This window comes from Haliotis rubra, unplaced genomic scaffold (genome assembly GCF_003918875.1).
Source record: "Haliotis rubra isolate DU_JTF1 unplaced genomic scaffold, ASM391887v1 Scf3, whole genome shotgun sequence".
Classification (NCBI taxonomy): Eukaryota; Metazoa; Mollusca; class Gastropoda; order Lepetellida; family Haliotidae; genus Haliotis; species Haliotis rubra.
The window spans coordinates 2,541,418-2,568,924 of record NW_025766968.1 but is presented as its reverse complement, the minus strand read 5'-3'; the positions used below and the strand labels follow the sequence as shown (position 1 = coordinate 2,568,924).

The 27,507-nt window shown below is 40.0% G+C and overlaps 1 protein-coding gene across 1 annotated transcript in view; it reads left to right on the top strand.

The window, feature by feature from the left end:
* The window catches only part of LOC124282417 (neuronal acetylcholine receptor subunit alpha-10-like), a 238,299-nt gene that overhangs the window by 86,129 nt on the left and 124,663 nt on the right, over positions 1-27,507 (top strand). The window contains exon 2 of the mRNA XM_046718405.1: positions 19,548-19,644. Within this exon, the coding sequence (XP_046574361.1) occupies positions 19,572-19,644 (73 nt within the window). The 5' untranslated portion in view covers positions 19,548-19,571. The remainder of the gene's footprint in view (positions 1-19,547; positions 19,645-27,507) is intronic.

Here is a 27,507-nt window from a genome sequence, read left to right as displayed (position 1 = left end):
CACCCATTATTTAAAATTGTCAATTTTGTTAACTTACTCATACGATCTTGACGAAAACTATTTGGGCTAGCCGGATGGCCGAACACTTGTATCCGCCATTTTTGATTACTACATACTAGAGAAATCGGCGTAATAACTTGCAGTTCTTGTTGTCATGGAAGCACATAGATAATATGTTATGTTTGCAATCACTGGATGCGTTTATCATATTCAATGCATTTCTTTAGGTTAGCGTGATCCTGACACGACGAGTTACAGTCATCTTTGACGGTGTTAGGGGAATTTCAAGTATTTCCTTGTGGGGTGAACTGTGGCCTTTCCAGAAAGTGAACCGACGTGTGTAACTCAAAATTACTTGAAGTGTTCTTGCACGTGTAGGGAATATAAATACCGACAATCGTGTGCTGGAATTGCCAAAGTAAAACCCTTTATAACAGAGTGGTCCATTTGGCCTTTGAATTGCCATTAGGGTAATTTGATTACACTTGTTGAAAGAATAAAGGTTGTTATTTAAGGCGTTGTGTTGAAACGTTCGACATCCTATACTCTGAATGTAAAACGTCGTTGATGATTCTCGTCCTGATGGAGCATAATGATGTGTCCACAAGGCATCTCAAACGGATCAATGACTTATGTCCCATTTTGTAGAAGAATAGTACATTTTCTGTCTTAAACGTTGTCACGTATACACTGAGGAAACATTACAATATGTGTACATGTATATTGACTGATAGCAATAAATTAGTAGTTAATTGATTATCAATATCACAGTGGGTGAGTATTAAGTAGGGTATTTTACTCCACAGTGAAGAGTAGACCAGTTGTATCACCGAGTGTAGGCCTGATATTGGACGTACACCACTTTGTTGAAAGACAAGATCATTTGTATGGTGACGATGAAACTACAAACAAATCGACGAACAGGGCTCCAAGCCCATGAATAAGCATATTGGTTTAGATAGGTACAAATGACGCAACTATACAGGTAGAGGGCCAACTTGTTCAACACTATCGAAGGTGGGGAACACGTCGTTGGTTGGTAACATAGTCATTAAACGCGGTTACTATATACGGTGTCCAGCGCTAACGTCAAAGGCCAAAGATTGTCAAACTGAAATTTAAAGCCAATGTCATCTGGAGTTTACTGAGAAAGAAATATGTGAAATGTTGGACTTCCTCATAGATAATATATAAGTAAACTTTGAGGATAGAACTTTAGATGTATGGATTCAGAGTTACAATAAAGTATTAAAACACTGTAGTACAAGAGTCAAATAGTCAACCAGCAATCTCCTGTTGTGTCTATTTTGACTGGTACTATGCTAGTGTTGCCTCGCTATCGTTTAGGTGAAATCTAGATATGCCTGTCCGTGTTTTTGCTGTGGGTGACCTCAGTGGACGTTATATGTTCACCTCATCGTGAACCCCTGGTAAAATGACTAATTGTGTGTTGGTACGTGTTTATACCCAAGTTGAAACCAAGAACTATGATGTAATAAACAATGGTATTCTAAAATTATAAGCTTACAAAATGCTACACGTCGCTACAAAGGTAAAACAGTGGTTGTACAAAATGGAGTGACAATACAAATTCAAAAGCAGTAATAATATCAATAAAGACAGATATGGTAATATTCCAGCCATTTTAGTAATGGTCACATTTCCAAAATAAGCTGAGTATCCAGGGACAGAATATTCTCCGCGCAACTGCTGGCCATTTTGTAACTTGGGATGTAATGTCAGATATGGAGCAAGGGCAAACTCCCCTCATATGCCTAAGATAAGGATTCCAGAAGATTCTCCAGCTACCCGGCCCAGAATATATTGGAAATGCCCATAGGCCTGTATTACTCTGTATTACTTTTTCAGAATACTGTCTAAATGTAGCACAAATCTAAATACAACATCACTGCTCCTAATTGACTATATATATGTACAATGCATTACTTTTTGAACATTGTTGCTTGAACAACGCTGCCACGTAACAGTTTATATGTAGAAAAGTTCATGAATGTTCAGCCGAAATTTCCATATACTTTGTTGAAGGTTTTTCTAGTGTCTGATTCAATATTTTTTAGCTAAATCAGTCAACACTGTTACGTTGAAATACTGCTTAAAAATAATCATAAACACAAATGAAACGTTCACAAATGTTCGAAATTTGTTCAACTTAATAATGCAATAGAAGACCCGTCCAACTTCTTTTCAGCCAATCAGGAAATAGTAGTCCGCTAGTGGGCGTGGCCTTTTTTGGCTTAGGACTATGAGAGCATAGCCCTAAAAAAAACTGCTTGGTTATACAATAGACACTATGGAATCACTCGCAATATATTCTCTAAACACAAGCATTGCCTTAGAAGATTGTTGTTTTAAATCTATAGAAGAACTTCAATAATACTCACTGTTTCTTGATACTTCGAAATCCCCTTAATCTAGGCGGATAAGGTGACAATATAATATAATAATTGCATTAGCAGATTTATACAATTGTCCGGATGGATAAATACTATGAAGTAATTTGTATCATGGAAGGATTTCAAGGAGTTATCAGGCGAACGTTGAGGTGTCCGTATTACCTGGGTCGAAACAAATGAGGTTTCATATTGTTAAAAAATCCCCAAAATGTCTGTCATGGAGTCAGGTTTAAGTTACATGGACGTTACTTCATCACGCAATTGTAAAGGATAACTTGCACAACAATGTTATCATCGGTTAATACACTTTCATCACACATCCACTGAATAATTGTGTACATGTAATCACTCAGAGGGTGACCTTAACTGAAGGCTAAAATAGAAATACACGCCAAAATGGCTGAACACGGAAGGTTGTAATTTACCATGACACGAGGATGCTTTTGTAACTGATCTCATATGAGCATCAATGAAATATTAGTCAATAAAAGGAGCATGGAGCAATATCATATTTCAAAATAGAAGTCAATAATATGAAGTTGTGGCGCTGTTATGGCGTTGGAAAATATAGGCCAATGAAAGCATAATGTGTTGTAATAAAGACATAATGCAGCCAGTATCAGAGAAACTGATAGATTAAATGATTAATGTTTGATATGCTTAGCTCGTTTTGAAAAGGGATCTCTGTTTCATATTTCAGTATGAACCTAACTAATCTGGCTCTACTTGTCGTGGGTGTTTCAGCAGTAGGAGTTGCATGAAGTAGGAACATCTAAATTGATGACAATGAACATGATCCGGGAGTTATTTTTGGACGCAAGAAATTAAGAATAGGTATGGTGCCCTGAGAGAATGAGTGGATGAGAGATTAACTTAACTTTAATTTCAGAGCCTTTCACTTGTTTACTGGAACTGTAAGGCTAAAAACAGATAAATGACATTGTGATGTACTGGCTCCAATATCCGCATCAGTCATTCCTTTGGGAAATTAGACCACTTTTTATTCTAATCTGCAGACATTACCCCAGCTGGATGCAGTTTACGCTGATGTTTCAGATTGAAAATGTGTTTATGAAACAATTACAATCAGTCACTCACAGGCAGATTTTAGAGATTTTCAACATATTACATGGAATTGCTAGACCTTCACTGTCACAGAGGGAACTCTATCTTCAGGTGAGCATCCAATGTCAGGTCAGAATATCCAGTAACACTGTTCTAAATGTCAGTGTCGGATTCAAGTTACTCGCTCGATCGCTCTAGAGTGATTAATGAGAACCTAACGTTTAAATGTGAATTAAAACCCAAATCCCAAAGGTCTCAGACTCTGGGTTTCAGTTTGTGCACCAAAAGTACAATCCAGTTGCCAACTCGGATGTCATCAGGCACCGAAGAGCAAACAACTACACCCAGTTAAGGCAAACTGATTTTACCACGATATGCCGTTTCATACAAAACACGTTCTCAAAATGATCAATTTCGAGAGATGAGTTCTCTGTTTGAAAAGCCGATCTGATTCAATGTCAATGAAGTGTTTGCGAGGACACTGGCAGTAGATTGACCTCTAATGTGAAGAGTGTAATGAAGATATTTGAAGTGATGTACTTCCCCTTCACTACAAGCTCGGTGTTCTTACCCGCTGTCATGTCGCTCAAGACTGGAGTTAGAGGATGCCCTATGGCTTATTCAAACCCCTTTGGAAGAAGTCCGTCCAGTTATCAGATACCGGCCCCGTGTGAGACTGGCGTTAGTGGATATATCGCCTAGACTTAGTGTTGGAGGTTCAGAATTATTTCTGTGTAGTTTCTGATTGTGTGATTGAAAATGTTTAAGAAATAAACTTTTCTGGGGTCCCTGTAGTGTTAAAGGTGTGGTGTTATTGTACACCCTATTATCCAGCTGACTAATATTTACGTTGTTCATACACTTTAAAACAGGCTTGTAATACCACTGCGACACATCTACCCAACACACTATGGCATACCATCCAGACAACATAGCGTGCTTGTAATGCTACAGCATCTCAACTACACTATACACCATGCTTGCAATGCTACAGAGCTCATCAACAAAGCACATCGGGCTTGCAATGCCACAGAGCTCATCAACAAAGTACACCATGCTTGCAATGCTACAGAGCTCATCAACAAAGTACACCATGCTTGCAATACTAAAGAGCTCATTAACAAAGCACATCGTGTTTGCAATTCTACAGAGCTCATCAACAAAGTACACAATGCTTGCAATGCTACAGAGCTCATCAACAAAGTACACCATGCTTGCAATACTAAAGAGCTCATTAACAAAGCACATCGTGTTTGCAATGCTACAGAGCTCATCAACAAAGTACACAATGCTTGCAATGCTACAGAGCTCATCAACAAAGTACACCATGCTTGCAATACTAAAGAGCTCATTAACAAAGTACACCATGCTTGCAATACTACAGAGCTCATTAACAAAGCACATCGTGCTAACAATGCCACAGAGCTCATCAACAAAGTACACCATGCTTGCAATGCTACAGAGCTCAAACAAAGTACACAATGCTCATCAACAAAGTAAACAATGCTTGCAATACTACAGAGCTCATTAACAAAGCACATCGTGCTTGTAATGCTAAAGTATCTCACCTACACAGCACACCATGCTTGTAACATTACAGTTCTTCATCTACATAATACACCATGCTTGAAATTCTACAGCATCTCAACTACAACATACACCATGCTTGCAATGCTACAGAGCTCATCAACAAAGTACACCATGCTTGCAATACTAAAGAGCTCATTAACAAAGCACATCGTGTTTGCAATGCTACAGAGCTCATCAACAAAGTACACAATGCTTGCAATGCTACAGAGCTCATCAACAAAGTACACCATGCTTGCAATACTACAGAGCTCATTAACAAAGTACACCATGCTTGCAATACTACAGAGCTCATTAACAAAGCACAACGTGCTAACAATGCCACAGAGCTCATCAACAAAGCATGCATACAGAGCAACATGCTTGCAATACTACAGAGCTCATCAACAAAGTACACCATGCTTGCAATACTACAGACCTCATTAACAAAGCACATTGTGCTTGTAATGCTAAAGTATCTCACCTACACAGCACACCATGCTTGTAACATACCCACGTTTTTCATCTCCACTGTATACCATGCTTATACTACTACAAAGAACGCATGCTTGTAATACTAACGTAGCTCACCTACACAGCACACCATGCTAAACCTGCCGACTATCAATCCCCTTCCCGTTATACAGAAGATGTAAATGAGATACACGAACTGTTTAAAAGCAAGACAGCCAAGACAGTTTTGAAACTTAATGTAGCAAAAGAATAGATATTCCATATCGCTGAAATATAAAGCTGAAAATAGACAATCAACGTTTTTATGTCAATACTTTTGCTTGTAAATTCCTATTTTGCTTTTTGACAAGACTCATGCTGAGGTAATATGGCACCAGAAAGGTAATAGTCTTTTGATGCATTATGTACATCATTTAGTAACTTAAAGGCCTGACGATGGACTTCTAAATAGTCATATGAAACAGGTCACTGTTACACAATGTTAAATTATGCATGTCAGTCAACATCACTTTGACTACTGAAGTTAATTTTGAGAGCAAATTCAATCAACATCTCCATGGTTTGAATAATTTAACTATGTATGAGCAAATGGTCATATTAAGTCATCTGTTGTGGGGTGTTTTAACCCTTAACCCAGCAATATTATTCCTATCTGTCGGCAACTTATAAACATTTTAGTCATTGATTAATAGTATGAGCAAGGCTTCACGTCATCATTAACTGTCATCGAACTAGTCACCAACGGCATTAGTCGATCCTTATATTTACAAGCATGGGTTTCTAGGAACCAGTTCTAACCCGGATTCCGGCCGGAATAAGGGCAACAATAAATGACGTCAGACATTGTGTATTTCATCTAATCTACCAGTCCCATGTTTCCATCTTCTTAATTGGGCTGGTTGACATGTAAATATGTTGTTTCATTAAACGATAGGTTATTGAGTGAGTGAGTTTAGTTTTACGCAGCACTCAGCAATATTCCAGCTATATGGCGGTGGTCTGGACCAGCCAATCCAGTGAACAACAGCATGAGCGTCGATCTGCGTAACTGGGAACCGATGACATGGGTCAACCAAGTCAGCGAGGCTGACCACCCGATCCCGTTAGTCGCCTCTTACGACAAGCATGGGTTACTGAAGATCAATATTCGTGGGATATTCGACAGCACCCGGTGTCATAACTATTTGATTTATAAACACAAAAATAGCATGCTCATGATGTAGTTGGCATTTGTGCAGATATTTTTAGGCTTTTATACATATTACAAGATTTTCAGTCCAACAGTGAGCAAGTTTATATATTTCTGTAATTCCAACAAGTAGTGCGGATAGGCCACTCTCTACCCTTTCATGATCATAACTTTTTCCAGAATACAGTGCTACTCAGAGGGACAGCATATTGCAACACTGCCTGGTGATAATATGCATTTGCTACACCACACAATGAGGATGATACGATTCTACACACTGTTACTGCTCAGAACAAAAGAGCATTGGATCACGACTTGGCCTCAGTTCAGTCGGTACTTAACCCGGTCTTGACGCGACCAAGGTTTTGCTTTTGTTGGCACTGTCTTGTTGGGAAACAGCTTATTTAGTTTTATGTGTAAGGTATTTTTGTCCTCACTCGTCTTGTTTAACAAAAGAAGATTTACAAAGGTGGACACTTTCTTTCAGCAGGTTAGCAACTAAACCATGAATTAACCTCTCCTGTCGATTTTTGTTGGTCTTCCTCAATCCATTATTGCATCAAATCCTCATTTCAGATGTTTTAGCCGTTTCACGACACGTAAGTACACGATGTTTAAACCGTTCCTGTGGAGATTGGGAATCTTTTGATTGGAACCTCTGATGGTCCATCTATACATTCAGATGTTATAAGGAATATGTTGATAATATCAATATTAATATATACTGAACATCATTGAAAACGCACCAGTCTAAAATTGTCCATATTTTCATCAAGATGGATTTCAGCATGACAATGATCAATGAATATAACTAACATGAAGTCGAAGGGCATGTCCAGTTGAAAAAATGCTTTAGAAACAAATTCCTGTTCACTGTATGACTCTTAATTCCAAAATACATAAACATGCAGCCACGCCATGAAAAAAGCGCGAATTTCATTCTGAAATCATACTGACTGTGACATTAAAAGCAGGTGTATGAGAACCGATTCTCATTGCTCCACTAACGATTGTGAAACGAGGACAGAGATGCCGAGGTTAACACATCACGGAAGAGAACGTGCACTAGGCATGATTCAGGTTGGCACCAGTAGCAGGGATTTTGCTCGACAACTTGGACTTGGCCACTCCACCATCGTTAGGCTTCATAGACGACATCAGTAGACAGGCAGCACCCATGACCTTCAATGGCCTTGGCAACAACGTGTTACGACGCTCCATCAGGATCGCCATATTGACCTTGTCCATATCAGTGATTGAACACTGCCGACTGCCAGGACTGCTGCACTAGTTCAAGGTTGACGTGGGGGTCATCAGCGCTGACTCCATGCGACGCCGTCTACACGCTAAAGGGATCCATGCTCGACGTCCTTACATTGGACCAATTCTGACTGACAGACACCGTAATAAACGTATACAATGGGCTAGCAGGCATTTTCAGTAAAGGTTATAACAATGGAATGGTGTGGTGGTTACTGACGAGTCACGTCTTCATCTATGTAATGCTGACGGTCGATTACGTGTTTGACGTAGACGTGGTGAACGTTATGCTGATGTGTGTGTGGTTCAGACAGACCTTTGGGTGGTGGGAGTGTTATGGTGTTGGGTGGAATAAATTACATTCACAGGAATGCCTTCATGTCTGTCAGGGAAGAGTTAATGCCCTTTATTACCGTGAGCAGATTCTTCAGAATCACATCGTATCTGTCTTCAGTCACCACCAAGATGTCCATACTTTTCAACAGGACAACGCACAGGCACACACAACAAGATTTTCCATGCAGTATCTGGCCCAGCAACACATCCAGGTTATTTATTGGCCAGCACAGTCGTCACATGTATCCCCCCTGGAGCACTTGTGGGACGAAATTGGTCAACGTCTTTCGCGGCGACAACAGATGCGAGACATCCGGGAACTTGAGGCTGCACTACTACAGAAGTGGAAAGCCATCCTCAAGAACTCTATTCGGACGCTTATTGACTCAATGAGGAGACGTTGAACTGCATGTGTCTATGCAAATGGCGGTCACAAGCGATATTTACTTTTCGATTTGACCCCACGTATGTTTGATCCTTTCTGACTGTGAAACATTTCAATGAATGAGCGGCTTTTCTGTATTGTTGTTTTTGTCAGTCGTCCATCTGTTATTATCCACTCAAAAAATATCAATTCCTTACACGTGCTTTTAATAATCTGAACTTTCATAAGTGGTGCGTTTTCAATGATGTTCAGTATATAATAAGTTATATAATTTTGTACATATTTGCATATGTCATATCGGATATCGGTAGAACGTTAAAAAAGGTATTAACTAACATTGATTTGATCATACAACAACACTAAAAGATAAAGTTAACACAAGTGACTTCCATTCAAGTACAAACAGGTAAAGAGGCACTGAGTAAGTCAGATGCAAGGAAGATTGGTGCATTCGTTCTTCTCAAAGAAAAGGCGGTCGTGGACGTTTAGAACTGTTGTTCATTCACGAATGTGTAGCAGGCCGATGCACATGTTGTTGATCACTGGTTTGTCTGGTCGAATATTTACGGTCCACCGCCGCATAGAACAACATACTAAACAAATACGAATGTGTATATGGTACGAGGGATGGCTTCAAGGTTCTGAGCCATGATTAGATGGACAACATCGATGAAAGTAGGTGCTAATCATTTTTCAATGGAACCCACTCCGAGGTCCACACACTTCTGCCAACGATGCCCGAGACCCAGGATCCAGCTGGTATTGAATGCTTCCTCACAGTTGTGTAAAGAGTCCAATGAAGCCATCACCATCATCCTCCTGTCATGTTTAGAAAGAGGTGAAAACCTGACGCTTGAAAAACTAGGGAATGTCGAAAACGTTCCACGGTCATATATTGCAGCCATGGCTGTTACAGTCCCGTACACAGGTGCGCTGACTTGTTGGGCCAACACACCTTGAGTGGGTTTTCCACAACCTTTCGCTTTGATATTCTCAGTGGCAGTGGTTTTACAGATAGACATAATACTGGTCTTTAACGGTATGACCTTCAGGGGTAGTCTACTAGTAGGATTCATTTGGAATCCCCTTGCCAGCTAATAGAACAGACTTAGCCTGATGCGAGATGCTTCCACTGCTTTGACAGTTGTTCAGTCTCTGAGTGATAGAGTGAACCCAAATTCCGTCCAAAGTTACTGACCGCTCAACAAAATTGACTAGGTCTATGTCAAAATGCTGTCAATTCCCCAAAAACATAAGGACGCTGAAGCCTTTCTGGTTAGGGGTCAGAAGCCTTAGGTCCCCAATTGCTGAAGCCATTGTCGTGCCCGGTTCAGGCCTAAGAATGTCCTCAACTGTGTCGTGAGAGATGTCTACTGCTTTGGCTAAGTGGCGTTTGGTGCGTTCTTTATCATCTATTATGTTATCATTATTTTATCCTCAGTGGTGGCAGCTGAAGGTCTTCCTGATTTTTGGATCCTCTTCGAAAGTCTCTCTGGTCCCATTCTTCATTCCTTTTGCTAGAAAATGAGCATCATCCTTCAAAGCTGACAACCTGCTCGCATGTATGGCTGTTGGAGCTGGCCCTTTTCTTTGAAGATTTATTTATCTGTGACAGCATGGTAATCAATTTTGTCCCTGTGATTCCTGCCAAAACATGCTACCTCGTATTTGGTTCCTATGCAGCATGTGTCCCCCTGAGAGGGTACGTAAGTCCCAAAACATTCAAAGTCAATTTAAATCTATCCAACCTTTTTAATCGTAGAATATGTGTGTTTTAATGTATGGCTAAACGTGTCTAAACCGCTAACGGCTGAAGGGATGGTGTAAATCCAGCTAGGGTCCATGCAGGAAGCAAATGTACTGTAAGTCCTCATGGTCCCTAGTATGGTGATCTACCTTCAGTTGTTGGCAATCTATAGCCTGTTTTTATATTGTCTTGACATTAGACATGTTCTAGATTTTATCACAAGTTTTAAATGGATTTCTGTGATATACTAGTAGTTTTAATGTTCTAATTTTATTGATATATGATATAATCCTTAATTGTTCTCGTCACGATATGGCTGAAATATTGCCGATGTGAGGATAAATATTAACTCACTCACTCACTCACTATGCAGCATGTAAGTGTAGGAAGTATAGAAATTGACTGTTGAGGGTGGACTATACCACCTTCGTAGGCTAAGAACTCTTAGCTATCCCTCATAGAAGCAGACCTAAGTACATTGCAATCGGACGAATGGAGACAGTTATATCAGGGTTTAGACACGTTTGGTGTATCATTACTGTTTGGGTTCAAACCCCGCCAGACGTTTTCCTCTCCAAGAATTTTCAGATCAAGGTTTACAGACAGTTTACTTTAGCAGTGAAATATCTCGGCTGTATTTTTATATAAAACATGGTAATTTTACCACTTTCACGGAGAATCGGCGTGTTTTTCGTAGACAGTTACTGCAGATTTATTCATATCGTAATTGCGGCGAAGGGATTGATCCAGATAACAACTTATATGATGCTAATAGCAGTGGGCTCACTTGTTGATGCCAAGAACTGTCTGCTCGTGCCATACCGTAGGACGCCGTATGAAACCGTGCATTGGAAGTATGCCATAATGATCATTGAAGTTAGTTTCAGCTATACTGAGAAGTGTGCTGAATTTAAACAAATCTCTCCGGTGAACTAAATCCTCCCTGTGCTTTCCTTACCGTGGAGGCGATGGCCTGTCTTCCATTGATTAGAAACTAGTCGTTCCACACGCTACACCGGCGCGAGATCAACAAGTCTGAGTTGCTCTTAGCTAAATGACCCGTTTGATGTGTTGGACAGGTGATTCGAGGAATTAATGTCACTATAACACATGTGATTGTTTTGTAGCTCTCGATTCCGTGGGCTATTTACCTCAGATTCTGTCAGTATCTTTGTTCAGGGCGATATTTTGGACAATAAGAGAGAGTGAATTATCTGCAATAAAAAAATCGATTGGTTCCGCTGTGCTGTAATTAAAGGCGAAACGGCAGGTTTGGTTATCGGTCGGTTATTGCAGTTTACGTAAAGTACACGTTCAGATATAACGTTTTCTCCTACAGCCTTTACACCAACGCCTCCACACCTTTACACCAGCAATTTATACAAATATACATAGTTTCTGCTGTATTTCATGCTTTGCCAAAAACATTTTACAAATTCTTGAGGATCCGCTCATAATGGACATAGAAATATTGATATGGTGGTGTACGTAAATGGCAGGAACGTATGGTTACAAACACATCTATACAATTAAATAGCTTCAAACTGACTTAAATATACAATGCTGAGACAAATCTAAGCTTCTGTATATAATAGGGACGCTGAGACGACATGAACAATATTTCTGCCAGAAATTTCTGCGGAAAAAATAAATTCTGCCAGAAATTTCTGCAGAAATGCATTTTCAGAGCCAATTTGTGAGCTTATGAACACATGAGTGCACTGGCACATGAACTTTTCGGGTTCATCTCCTCGAGATCTTTCCAATGATATAAAATATGTCTTTGTAGCTCGCTTCCTTCTGTGTGTCAAGTTAGGACTCGCTGGTCATTCCTAAGTTGTCCCACCCGGCCTTATATAATCCTGAGAGGGAGGCAACCTGGCTGTAACAGCACTGGGTTTGTGTAACACCGGTTATCTCACTGTCTGTGTGAAGTAAAGTTATGTTACCCGGCTGTCTGTGGGGAGTAACTTGATGATTTCCCACTGTCTGCGTGGAGTGACGTGATGCTATCTCACTGTTTGTGTGAAGTAAAGTTATGTTACCCGACTTTCTGTGTGGAGTAACGTGATGTTTTCCCACTTTCTGTGGGGAGTAAAGCTATGTTATCCGACTGTTTGTTGTCCAACTAAATGTGTGTAATACCGGAACGTAGACATCAAGACGTTCTGCAACGTTGTCCAACTGTCTGTGTGTAATACCAAAAAGGAGACAACATGACGTTAAGCATTGTCATCCAACTGTCTGTGTGTAATACCAGAAAGTAGACAACATGACGTTAAGCATTGTCATCCATCTGTCTGTGTGTAATACCAGAAAGTAGACAACATGACGTTAAGCATTGTCATCCAACTGTCTGTGTGTAATACCAGAAAGTAGACAACATGACGTTGTCCAATTGACTGTGTGTAATACCGGATGACAACATGACGTTATCCAACGGTCTGTGTGTAATATCGGAACGTTGACAACATGACGTTGTCCAACTGTCTGTGTGTAATATCGGAACGTTGACAACATGACGTTGTCCAACTGTCTGTGTGTAATACCGGAACGTTGACAACATGACGTTGTCCAATTGTCTGTGTGTAATATCGGAACGTTGACAACATGACGTTGTCCAATTGTCTGTGTGTAATATCGGAACGTTGACAACATGACGTTGTCCAATTGACTGTGTGTAATACCGGAACGTTGACAACATGACGTTGTCCAATTGTCTGTGTGTAATATCGGAACGTTGACAACATGACGTTGTCCAATTGTCTGTGTGTAATATCGGAACGTTGACAACATGACGTTGTCCAATTGTCTGTGTGTAATATCGGAACGTTGACAACATGACGTTGTCCAATTGTCTGTGTGTAATATCGGAACGTTGACAACATGACGTTGTCCAATTGTCTGTGTGTAATATCGGAACGTTGACAACATGACGTTGTCCAATTGTCTGTGTGTAATACCGGATGACAACATGACGTTGACAATTGTCATGACGTTGTCAACATGACGTTGTCCAATTGTCTGTGTGTAATATCGGAACGTTGACAACATGACGTTGTCCAACTGTCTGTGTGTAATATCGGAACGTTGACAAGATGACGTTATCCAACTGTCTGTGTGTAATACTAGAAAGTAGACAACATGACGTTGTCCAATTGACTGTGTGTAATACCGGAACGTTGACAACATGACGTTGTCCAATTGACTGTGTGTAATACCGGAACGTTGACAACATGACGTTGTCCAATTGATTGTGTGTAATGCCGGAACGTTGACAACATGACATGTCCAATTGACTGTGTGTAATACCGGAAAGTAGACAACATGACGTTGTCCAATTGACAGGTTGTGTAGAATACCATAAAGAACATTATTTTATACCACTATTTGCATCGAATAACGGAACGGAGGCAATGTGAGATATTCTCTCTCTCACATATATTGTGGTAATGGAACACTCTGTTGAACTGGTATAACTTAAAGTATATATAAATCCCCCCCTCTCTCTCTCTCCCTCTCTCTCTCTCTCTCTCTCTATCTCTCTCTCACACACAGACTCTCTCTCTCTCTGTGCGCGCGTGTGTGTGTGCTGGCACAGAGGTAAAACTCACCTGTGTTTACCTAGGAAAGTCACATAGAAACATTACATACGTTTATGCTGTAAAAAAAAGAAATTGATTTGGGCAAGGAAAGTAATTACCAGGCAAAGTGGTTTAAGTGGTTAGAGCAGTCAGTATTTGTGAAATAAACAGTATTACATAACCCGGGTAATTTTCCCAATGAAGTGGGTTGAAGTATTCTCTCCCTCTCTCTCTCCCACTCTCTCTCTCTCTCTCTCTCTCTCTCTCTCTCTCTCTCTCTCTCTCTCTCTCTCTCTCTCTCTCTCTCTCTCTCTCTCTCTCTCTCTCTCTCTCTCTCTCTCTTTCTCTCAACGTATTGCCGTAATGATCATAGTGCTTAGTATCTAATCATGGAATAGTAGGCACTGACAGAACCCATTTCCTTTAGGACAAATTTATGCATAACTGACTCATCTGCACTATCGAAATTAATGCATTCTCTGAATCCGTAACGAACCAATATATACTTATCATCGATAACGGATTTTCGTGTGTAATATACATTGTACTCACCGTTTAACACTGATGGATTACCAGTGAATATGTTTCAGTGCACGTGCACTAGCGTGGATAATATAAATAATATGTTTGTATAAGTTGTCTGAGCAAGAAAATACCAATGCATTCAGTCATGACAAATGTTGACATTTTACAAACTTAAGTGAATGTGCAAGACACGAAATAGTATCAACGTTTTGTTACTCTGTTTACGTATGCTAATATCGAAAATCGGGTGGAAATCCGACGAAAATCAATAGACAGCAATCAAAAACAACAGATAACGAAAAAGGTGTTATGATAACTGTCGGTAGACGATCGGTCACATCAGTGCTTCTGACCATTAATTCAGAGGCGACTCCTTCAAATGACCACGCAGACCCAGTTGCTGAACAAATTGATGATCTAAGGGAGGCAACTCCAAGGAATCCAATCCGCACCGCGTAAACCAATATCAGCGAAATGAAGGAACTTCTCTCTCACACGAGATCGAGTCGAGTGTATTGACCAAAATCAGACACTGTAATGATTGATAACGTACACACTGGGGTATTGCTACTTAGATGAAGCAAATTGTTGCCAATACATCCTTCATATTTTGCCCCGAATGCTATTGTTTTACTGAATCGCGTTTAATTACAAACCTACATTGCTTCATAAAAGAACTGCAAACATACTTGGTTCACGAAACCGGTTCTCTATTAACTGTCAAATCTTGATGTACGATGCAATGTTTCAAGGGCTCATGTTGTCGTCTTCTGTAATGGACATAATATGATGGTTTTTATGTCAGTGAATCCAGGAAATATTATACCACAGTCATATTTGCTATTATTCTCAGAGGAGTGCATTGATCTTACAATAGACTGGTCGACGGCACCATTGGCAGAAAGCTATGCATATGGGTAATATTCGTGTTAATATCCTATTTGCAAAACAACTCATCACAATAACAATAAAAGAAGTAACGCGGCAACATAAAACAGCCGTTTGTATGTATAGTGTTCAGTGTTGGGTTTCGTAAAGATTGTGATGCTTGCCTCCTCACGATATTGCAGTGGGTAATATAACGCGAATGTTTATGACCGAGGGCCTGATCTTTATAACATTCGTAGTATCTTGGCTGTTTCTGAGCCGATGATTTCCCTTTCAGAAACGGACATAATCTCATTGCTATCACTCAAATACGGATCTTTTGAAGACATTCACAGACAAAAGTATGTTTTGCCAATACAAGCATCGAGGTTTTTGTCCATGGCATATAGATTTGGATGTGTGGAAATCGATCCGGTCGGGAGTGTTTGTCAGGAAATCAAACTAACTGATCACCTTACTGACACGACTTATTTTTTGATGACGTTAAAAACTGTAGGACACCTCACAGCGCTGACCCAAATAGCAACCCACGTCCCTAAGGGCAGCCCGAGGTTTCACCGACTTAACATACATAAAAGAACACCATCCGTATGCTCCAATCATGGGAACCCTTTGATGAGGGATTATTGCTAATCCACAAAATCAGAATTCAACTTATGTCCCCGCATCAAACCAACACAGGGTCAGACGGTTCGGCTGCCGATGGAAGACAGCAATATTTACACTCCCTACAACCAGTGCTTGTGGCACGTAGACGGGATTCCACTCCGAAAACGTCGGGAGATATTCTATCCTGATACCACACTGTCCATGAAACCTAAATATTTTTACAGACAGTCTCGACTAAGATTTTTCTTTCCTAAATGTAATTTTGCTTAGATAAGTGATATTTAATCGGAGATTGGAGGAAGTCGTTAATCCGGTAATGGTCATGAAATGACGGCGTGATAACGCAGCAACGTTGACAGCACACGTTGATGCCTCCGCTGCAACGTCTTCGTGGACTGTAATTGTAAACGTGATAATACATCGTACACTTGACTGGTCATGAACATTGAAGTAATATGACCGAGCTGAAACAACTTCTCATCGCTGCTGATTAGGAGCATTTTGGTCAGATGATTGTATTTTAGAAGACCCCAAAAAATATATTAAGATGAAAGCACCCTATTATCATATTCCATAGCCAGGCGATTGGCTATCGTGTTGCCTTTGTGAAAAACATAATATTATTGATAACCACTGTCTGCAAAACGACTCTTATAATAGGACCCAAGGCAAGAAATGTGACGATAATATTTGCTTTCCACTCCAATGTATTCCAACAAGATCGAGCTTTCGGGAACATTTTGTAGTAATTAACGACTTGAATATTGGAACCGGTATTGAAGGCTAAGCCTCAACAGAACCAATAAATACATGAGCTAGATATATTCCAAACAACAGTTAAAGATGGCCTGCTGACATGTTTGGTTCAACATCAGGGCTATGTTCTTTGGGAAACCCAGTTTGACATTTCGTCGTTAACACCTCTGCCCTCTTTGAATAAGATTAGGGAGTCTTCTGCACAACCAACACTGCGAATTGAACACTTCGGGCCTCTCACTCCAAAGTCACAATTTGCATTTAAATTCTCACTATTGAAAGGTCGCTTAGAGACTGGAGACTTAGAGACAGGTTGTAAGCAGCAAAGGGTTTTATTAGAGCTGATGATCACTAAGCTCTGACAGGAGCCCCGGAATACGGAACCTCCCTGCATTATAAACTTGTCTAGGTACAGCCAGGGAGATTGCTTTTAGCAATTGATGAAGATAAGAAGGTGGCCATCTAGAGTTAATCACTTAAGAAAAGTAAATAAGAGCCTACAACACGTATCTATCGAAGATGTTGATTTACTGTGTTTGTCTGCGCTGTCATTGCTTGGTGAGAGGGGTTTCTTCTTTGGAATACCACACACTTACTAAGAGTGTCAGAGCGTTATGTTTCACAGCCGTTATGTATATACACGTGTAGGTGTTTCAGTGTGGGTACAGTAGCACGTTAAGGTACACCATCACCTTATAGTGTATAGAACATTCAGTTTCATCTTTCTTATGCTGTAGCCACCAATGCTCATTTCGAACCCGTTTAGCAGAATATATAAGTGACATTACAGATGCATATACAGGAATTACAGATGTATATACAGATGCATGAAGTTTGATAAAAACCGATGAAAAGATCGCCAGTACCCTTGGGGTTGATATCTTAGTCACAGAGATGAGCCCAAACGAAGCGATAAATTCCAAAACTTACAACCGCAAATATAACGTTACAGTGTTGACACCAGGTGTTCGGGAAATGATTTAGCATGTGCAGCCCTTATTGCAGTAGCAATCGTGGTCCATCGTCAAGGTAGGGCAACATAAGGTGGGACTATTTAAAATCAAGGGAGGTCTTCTCTCTCCAGATATGGAAAATTGAAATTTGTGTTTTGTTATATTAATGATCAGATACTAGGAAGGTTTCCGCGGTAAAATGTGGTTATTACAATATCCCACTGGTTCATAACATCCATCATTAATGAGAAGTCATCAACAAAGTTTGTTTCTGAAACCAAACATAAGGCCTTAACACTATCTGAAGGGCGCATCTTTAACTGGAGTGTATGGGATACACGTCCCAGACTACATCCTATCGATCGTAATAATCCACCGGACGAGCAACAGCAGAGCGACTCGAAGATTCCCTTTATTGGATTATAAAGATATTAAACCATACGGCATACGATCTTGTCCCTCAAAGAGACACGTGTTGGATAATCCTCTGCCGTTATATCAAATATACGAGCATTTTACGAACATAAAAGTTCACTTTATCAAACTAAAAGAGATATATCTGTTTTTGATTAGATTCAAACATCAGTGTCAACCCTTTTAATCAACGGTGCCGAAGCCATGGCACATATACCAACTATCAAACTGCCAGTGTGTAAAACCCCAAGTATATTTGGGTATTTTTTACGTACACGTTGTGATCTGAATTTAGAAAATAACTCTATGTCACATGATTGTTGAGAATTGATTAAGTATCTGGCGTGTTCCACTTTAAGTAGTGTGTTTAGGACTGGTCGATCTGAATCATGCTTGGTGTGTTTGTTTGTTTGTTTGTTTGTTGTTTAACGCCGCACTCAGTAACATTCAAACTATATGGCGCCAGTCTGTAAATGAATGGCTTGGATCAGACAGTCCAGTGATCAACAGCATGAGCAAATGGGATACGATGACATGTGTCAGCAGGTCAGCGAGCCTGACCACGCGATACCGTTAGTTGCCTCTTACGATCAGCATAACGAAAGATAACTACGATATACATAATAATTACCCTAATGTCAACATCACGGTTCACAAACTGCACTAACAAGGAAAACAATCGTTAGTGTGAATAAATAAGACTTCAACTGTCCCCACATGAATATTAGAGATTCAGTAGCGTGCAAACATGCAAATCGTGCACTCATCGTCGTCCGGTCACTCAACAGAGGTCACAAGGCGGCATTGCCCTCCATTTCTCTATCAGCGTTCAATGTTGCCTACGTTCTCTCAAGAATTAGGAATCCCTGATGGGACTCAATCCCAAAAGGTACTAGAGTCTGCACTTTGCTGAGAAAGAGTAACCCCAAATAAAACATGTTTTGCATTTGAACACTTTCTAAAAGACATTGTGTATTCAATAATGAATCATGTCTAACATTCCATGAACTTATTGTTTTTCTCTAAAACAGGGATTTTAGTGTTTCGTTTGATGGCGAATGTTCCAGTAATATGATACCATAGCTCTTCTCAATGTCACAAAGTGACATCAGACTTAGCATATATTCATGATAACTGCATGTTAAATTCTGTCAAATTCTTTGTCAGAAACTGGCCACAGTGGGAGAGTTTCTGGACTTTGCGGTTTCAGAATTAAGTTGTGACGTGTATTGTTCTAGGTTTTCTTTCAAAACAACCATACCAAACATTTAACATCCACCCATGTATGCTTTGGCCTGAATAACGTATAAGTTATTTTTCCATATGTTGGCAAAAATATATTCCTGTATGTATGCATTAGCAAATTTGTATTCCCTTTGCAGCCCCAGTGAGTTCGATGGCTGAAGATGCAAATCGACCGCTCCTTGCTGGTGATGCTGATAGCCTGTCTCCTACTAGTGGGTGGAGCCAGAAGTAAAGGTAAGAACTGAACACACGCCATTGGATACTGTTGAGTCCCGTTTCAGTTTGAAAAGGGCATATTTACCTGTGTATATGTACAGCAGCAACTGTCAACGAACCTTCTTGCCTACATGTACACGTGCCTTATCATATTCAGGGATACGGTGGTCTAGTTGTATGAAGCGTCGCGATTCGCCGTACAAAGTTACCTCCATGTGCACACCAGAATCCTATGATTAATAGTTCGAATCCATTGTTTTTGAGTTTGTCCGCACCATACCCGAGCTCGTGGGTATCAGCAAAATTACACACGCTTGGAAATTACACCAATTCGAGCTACCAAAAGACATTGATGTACCTACATAGCGTCAAAAGCAGCGTCAATCCCAACCCACTCACTCGCTCAGTCGTTCATTCACTCACTCACTCATCATGCGGGGTAACTTCCAATTCTGGTTTCACTTTATACCACGTTTTGTATTCGCGTATTAATTATTTTATTACCAAATATGCCCAATTCACTTGATTTATGATTTATGCTTATCATATCATATAAAACACATACTAGTCATTCCGCACATATGATGTGTAAGATTTATAAACATAATAATTAGTCATAACAGTTATATCAAACTTACGTACAACAGAAAGTACACCCCTGATATTTGGGGATCATTTTTCCATTGTGATTTACAAGTCACAAACAGTGTATACTCGCTGCCAAACACCAAAGCTATCCCTTACAGTATTGTGCGTGGGATGTCATGAAAATCTGATTTTTGTAATCGCACGTGCATGTTATGCGCCAACAGTTTAAAGCACAGACGATTGAGATTGTTAGTGGTATACCTGTTAAAGGCACGCATCAAAATACCAGGGTTATCAGCAGCGGAGGGAGAACAAGACATAGGAATGTGGCAGATGGAGGTTCGAACTGTCATTTTGCCAGAGCATTTGTCTATGCAAGGCTGACGATCATCCGAGTAATGATTGGTTGGTTTGGTGTTTAACGCCGCACTTCAGTCACACAAAAGTAATAGGCGCACAGTCCCCCTCCTAAATCGTCTGTTGAAAAATATTTACTTATCTCCTTCACTCGAAAGGATCATGTTTACTTCGAGGCACGTAACTTGCCATGCTTCTTTGGTGGTTGTTTATTGCCAGCCGCTGTATTCCACCTGAAGCGTATGGTAAATAGTCGAGCCTCGAACAGAGAATACGGTGGTGGGCATCATGATGAAGGTGACCGGATTCGATGCCATCGTCAAACCAGAATTACGTCAAACTCGAATTTCGTCAAACCCGAATTTAGGCTAGTCAAATCCGAAATCAAACTAATCAAACTCGAAATGAGTCGCCTCTTCAGTCACACAAAAAAGTGACTGAGGACCTTTTCTCTTTGGGGACTTTGAGCTAATATGAGATGAAGACAGTATTCTTTCCTAGTGGCGATTAGTTATTACTCGTAGACTAATCATGGAAAGGATAAATCGAATACAAGGAATACAAGTAGCTTATGGAAAAAGCAACATATGAGTGAGTGAGTTTAGCTTTAGGCCGCACTCAGCAATATTCCAGCTATATGGCGGCGGTCTGTAAATAATCGAGTCTGGACCAGACAATGAAGTGATCAACAGCATGAGCATCGATCTACGCAACTGAGATACGATGACATGTTTCAACCAAGTCAGCGAGCCTGACCACCTGATCCCGTTAGTCGCCTCTTACGACAAGCATGGGTTACTGAAGATCAATACCATCCCGAATCTTCACAGAGTAATGAGAGGCATCAACTAGTGGGGTCAGACATCTGACAGTCCTGCAACTGGAAGACCAAAAACGATCACCCCGCAGGATGACCATAACCCATTTATCTGCGCAAACGGGTGCACTCAGTAACGTCATCATTATCAACAGCGTTGGGTCACTACATCAACAGGAACACAAGGGCAGTTTTTGAACCTGTCATGAACCTGTTCTGGAAGGGATAGCCTTTGTAACGTTGACTGAATCGTCTACAAAGCCGAGGAACTTGAGGTGCTGGCAACGTTGCATTTGTATTCGATATTTGTATTGCTTTGGCAACGTATATATAATGTTTGTGACTTGTTAGTCACAATCAAAGCACCTTTCAAAGTACTTACGATACCTTTTGGAAAATGATCCCAAAGCATCAAGTGAGTACATGCATTAGTACAGCGTTAAATCCCTAAAGACATAACGATATTACAATATCGGATTCGTATTTGTGACCTACAGATTGCAGTGTTTCGGCGAATGTTTCAGGTAGTGACGGTTTAAGAACCTTTGTCATTTGGGGGATAAAACAATGTTTTCAGTATATCATTTCATTTGCCCGTCTGCTTAGAAATAACCACATTTCTGTACGCCGTCACGCCGAAATCTATGCGATAATATCAGCCACTCTGTTTTAATAAACCGCCAGCTTATAATGGAATGAATACATTATATCGACGTAACATATTTGTAAAAATTTATTTTAGTAATAAGGCTCCCGATAAGTTACACTGTTCAGCTTAAAACAACTAAATTGAAGCGACAAAACCCTTTCCACATCTAGAAGAAATCTCTGCTAAACATATAAATTGAGTCAGGTGTTTATTGTCAAAGATTAATGCAAAATGTCTAGAACAAATACCTACCGTAAAATAAAGCTTTCTTTGTATCGCAATCGTTCTAAAATATCTTAAAAGTCGTATATAACTGGATGCAACGGCACAACGAAATCAGTCAGCGGATGGTATTTACAAAACACGAATTGCAGTAATTAAACGGAAGCAGAACAGCTGTCCCATGTTTCCCTACAGACAAACGATACGCTTTCACATAGAAATGATTTCGTATTTTAGTTTCGACTTGACAGTTTGCCCGCAACTGCTTGTTTTTATTGTATAAGTCGAAGACTTCAAGGTCCTGTTTTTAATTAGTAATGACTTTCAATTTGACTTTGCACAACTGTCTTATATTTTTAATATCCTAATTTCGAATTTCCTCTTATGTGGAGGTTGACAGGATATAGAACTAAGTGGTCGGTTGTTTGAAACCATACCACCACCGTACCTTCACTCATTTCACTTTTATACGATGATGTTGGGTGTTGATAAAGCCTATCTTCAATGAGATTCACAGTCGTTAACGAACAGAAAAAAATAAATTTAGTTTTTGTGATTGATGTTGCCACACATATAAAGTAAAAGCTCGACGGCGAAAAAAATGTACATCTGATGGAAAATATATTTTCTAAAAGACAACTCAGAGCACCCCCACCGACTCACTCCCTTCCCCACTGTACCCAATGAGCTCTCATCCCGTGTGGTTTAATACGCATGTTTAACATTAACGACTGACTTCGTTGTGTACACAGTCTAATTGCTTTCATGTTTCCGTATGTACCCGCTGCTCTTCGACCGGTCTCGACAACTAGTTAAAGATGCCTAACCGGCTGTCACGACTGTTAATATGGTGATCATTGCTCAACAGGAACTAATTTTTATCATCTGTTTTAGTCTTTATTAATGTTTATTGCTGTTCACCATGGCGGCAGTTTAATAAACGACGCTATGACCTTATCTCGGTTATGGATCCTTACTTTATAAACACCTTTTGATCATTCGTTACTAATCTTTCTAACAGAGTGTATATTTCCATGTAGACTTGCTCCTGGCATTAGCTTATGGCATTCTGATACCACATTTGTTTCAAATGAATATAAAACTCATAACTGTATATAAGGGTAGACTAACATTTGTGTAAAAGCAATAATTTACATCTGTGTAAAAGCAATAATTTAATATTTGTTATGTACAATTGTCTTTTGATGTAAGATAGGAGCCCAAACTTCTTTAGTTATAATAGAGAATATTTAATACTACATCATTTTCTCGTACATAAGGGGCGGTGGGGTAGCCTAATGGTTAAAGCGTTGGCTCGTCACGCCGAAGACCCGGGTTCGAATCCCCACATGGGCACAATGTGTGAAGCCCATTTCTGGTGTCCCCCGCCGTGATGCTGCTGGAATATTGCTAAAAGCGGCGTAAAACCAAACTCAGTCAGTCAGTTCTCGTACATACCTCGCATGGTCACCATGATGTCCCTGAAAGACTGTTAATAGCAGCGTTAAAGGCAATTCATCCACTCCTGTACCTATAAACTAACACACGGTGTCAACTATTCCATTACACACTACATCAGGAGGAAATACTGTAGCTATACTGCACTGTAACCACTTTTAACAACTGGTCCTGTCTTCTTAATCTAATTAATATAATTGAAAATCTGTTGAAAACATGCCCTGTATGCTTAACAGTTAAACAACCAATTATGTACGGCTCCCAACAGCCGCCATTTTGTGTTGTGTCATGTGATCGTCACGTGAACGAAACCAGTTCCCGTCAGTCATGGCCGGGGTCCCACAGGACTTAGACTAGACTAAGGCTTAGTCTCTGAATATATATAATTTTGATAGTAACAAACAGGCCCATTTAAATTGAAAAGGAGCCTTAGGGAGACCAGAGATTCAGAACCTGAGGAAATCTGGACTTGCTTTATTTAGGGCTTTAGCACTGCAGAGAGGGCTAGGCAGTAGGGGAAAATAATGTGGTTCAGGGACTGTGAGACAGACTAGACTTAGACCAGCCGAGCACTGATATAGCATGTTCCATCTGGAGTGTGTAGACGTTATCGTTGAGTGAGGGAGCTAATAAACGTCACAGCCATACGGCAACGTTAGTCAAGCAGAAAGCCTGCGAAAGCCTGTATTCCTGAACATAATCTTCATATACCCACTTTCTCGGGATTTCCCTGAAGAAAACACTCAAACGTTACAGAAAACATGGCTTTGTACTACCTGTGCTCCTTTATTTCAAAACCCGTGAAGAATTGGTTAGAATTGGTCTTCAGTAAGCCATGCTTGTCGTAAGAGGCGACTAACGGGATCGGGTGGTCAGGCTTGCTGACCTGGTTGACACATGTCATCGTATCCCAGTTGCGTATATTGATGCTCATGCTATTGATCACTGGATTGTCTTGTTCAGACTCGATTATTTACAGACCGCCTCCATACAGCTGGAATATTGCTTAGTGCGGCGTTAAACAACAAACCAACAACATTTATTTCAAAGAGAGCTCTTGCGCAACAGCTGTGCGTTCATTCCGTGGCGGCCATGTTTCACGTTCCAGGATACCCTATTACCAAGAAGGAAATTACTCTTAAAATGTAAAGATGACGTCACTAGAATTACAGAGGTAAATGTGAGTGAGGATTTAACTGAACTTTATCAGGGTTCCTTAGATAATGCTTTCGTTGGTTTGCGGTTGCAGAGTCAAGAGATGTTGTCGTTTCTTCACAAAACCCGGTCCTTTCATCTACTGCAGTAATTGCCGGAGAAACTGATATCAGTTGAAGAATTGCGCACTTCTCAGCTCATGACATTGATCATTAACATTCGCTATGATCAAATTTCGATGTAGCTCTAGCGAAGACTGTTTTCCAAAAATATTGCTAGCGGAAAGTATCTTTTTTATGGGGGTCATGTTAAACGTGAAATCACCACTCTCAGATTGATTGTGGATTGAAATAATTCGACATGAGTCAAGGTTATGATTCAGCCCTAATGACTTTCCTTCCTTGAAATATTATATCGTCATCTGACGTTTTTTACAAGCTGTTATACCATATGGATTCGCAAATGGCAACCAAACATTTGCCGATCTCAAACGCATCACAAATACAGTTTCTCGACGGATAACAGAGTAATTACCGCCCTTTCTAAATCGTCCTTCTGCTATCCAAACCTCTCTCTTAACCGTCATATCTTAAGTCAGATGAGTTGAAATATGACTGTCCTAGATTGTTTTCAGCGGCTATGTTATATCTCAAGGAACAAAGACGGCTTCTGTCAAACCTGGTGCACAGTTTATAAAGCTTTCAAAAGCAATTTTAATCTGCCAAAGTTTGGGTTAAATAGCCTGACATTTTGGTATTATATCAAGAGGTTGAAAGGAAACCTCATCATGGGATCTAGTCACTGAACCAATTCAAATCAAACCAGGCACGCAGGAACGGTTCCTGGCAATTTCGGATAACGACAACAAACAATTTGTTAACCTACGTATGCATACTGGCTATCAGCGATTTGTGTCGTCGGAGAAGTTCCAATACAGGGGTTCTTTAAAGTTTTTGAATTGCGAAATAATGATTACTGCATACATATTACTAACAAGTTCTATAGAGGTCCGACACACACAAATATGTACATGCTTGTACATTATTGCAACAGACTGAGACTGACAGGAACCGAATGGATTAAAATTTAAAACTACGCCCTCGCTATTTCCGCCATATGGTTGTTCTAATAAAAGCAGTTCGAATATACTTCTGTTCTTCTGTAAATATACATAGATTAGGTGCATGTACAGAAAATATTAAATAATGATTTCGGTACATAAGGATCAACTGAGAACATTCTCCAATATACGCAAGAAACACTTGGGCAAATTGATGTTAATCAGCCTCTAATTGAATTCCCGAAAGCTGTTTCTTTTTCCTTTGTGGTAGGTACCAGATTTTGCACGCTCGTAATTTGCTGTCATGACTGTAAGTTATACGATTGAAGAGCTAAACAAAGATTCTGGTTTCCTGTTCGAGCCAGGGCTGGTTCATGGTGCGGTAGTCTGCCATGAGTAATTGATAATAAATCTTCCTATTGGCCTTTTGATCTTCACTTGACTACTAAGGTTAATTCATTTGTGTACAGTGTTTACTTGCCTTGTTAAAACGATTTAGTAGCTGCAAATAAGAAACGCAGCAAAGTTATTTAAGCGTTAACAGATGGATATAATGGACAGAAAGAAGGTGAAAGGCCTTCCTGTTTGTAACTGTTAGATTTCCATCATTAGGTATTAACGGGAGCATTGACATGAAAAGTCCTTTGATCGCATTATTAGTAAATAAATAGAATATTAATGTTAAAACAGATTCACGATTAGAGTCATGTTCAGTGAAATGATGGGATTAAATGTAGGTGTATACAGGTCTGTTGTATATTTCGACATATATTACAGGTTTATGTAAACGAAACTATTTAAATTATTTTTGGAATAGATAATGTTGGGACGTTCATTTTCTTATCACATTTACACGCTTTTAACATTCTGTTGAGATCTGGTTGCCTTGGTGACAGCTCATGACTGGAACCGGGTTCCGTGACAGGCATGGTGGGATTAGTGCTTCATTCTGGATGCTGTCGAGAAGATAATTACCAACTATTGATATTATTGAAATTAATTGATTCTGACTTAAACCTCGAAATATGCAACGGCTCCTCTGATATGTCCAATCAATAATATTTAACATCACACTGCCTGCTTACGTCATTCGGTGTCGGGGTCTGTTCGTCTAGATAATGTGTGCGATAATCTTGGATCTCGGATGACAAAGAATGTCATAGTTGGGTTAATTTTACCTTCATTGATAACAGCAACTACAAGACGGTATTTGTCTGCATATTCCGTATTGGTTGTCAAACACAGGAATTCGTTATAAGGGTCTCTGTAGTTCATAAATGATGGTTTTCCCGTGCACCGCATTGTGCTGGATGATGCCATTGATGATGTCATGTCGCCATGGCAACATATACTCGTTCGAAAGCCAATCGGGAGGGGACGAAAACTTCAAAAACGTAAAAGGAAAAATATAATACCGTCATGATGTATAACCCTCGAACATGGGAAAGATATCACATAGAATTTATCATGAATTTGTTCTGATATGTTCCAAGATATTCAGCCCATGTATATGCCAAATCTCATTCCGATAAAGCACGTTTTACAGCAAACACTAAACATCTATTTGAAACAGAA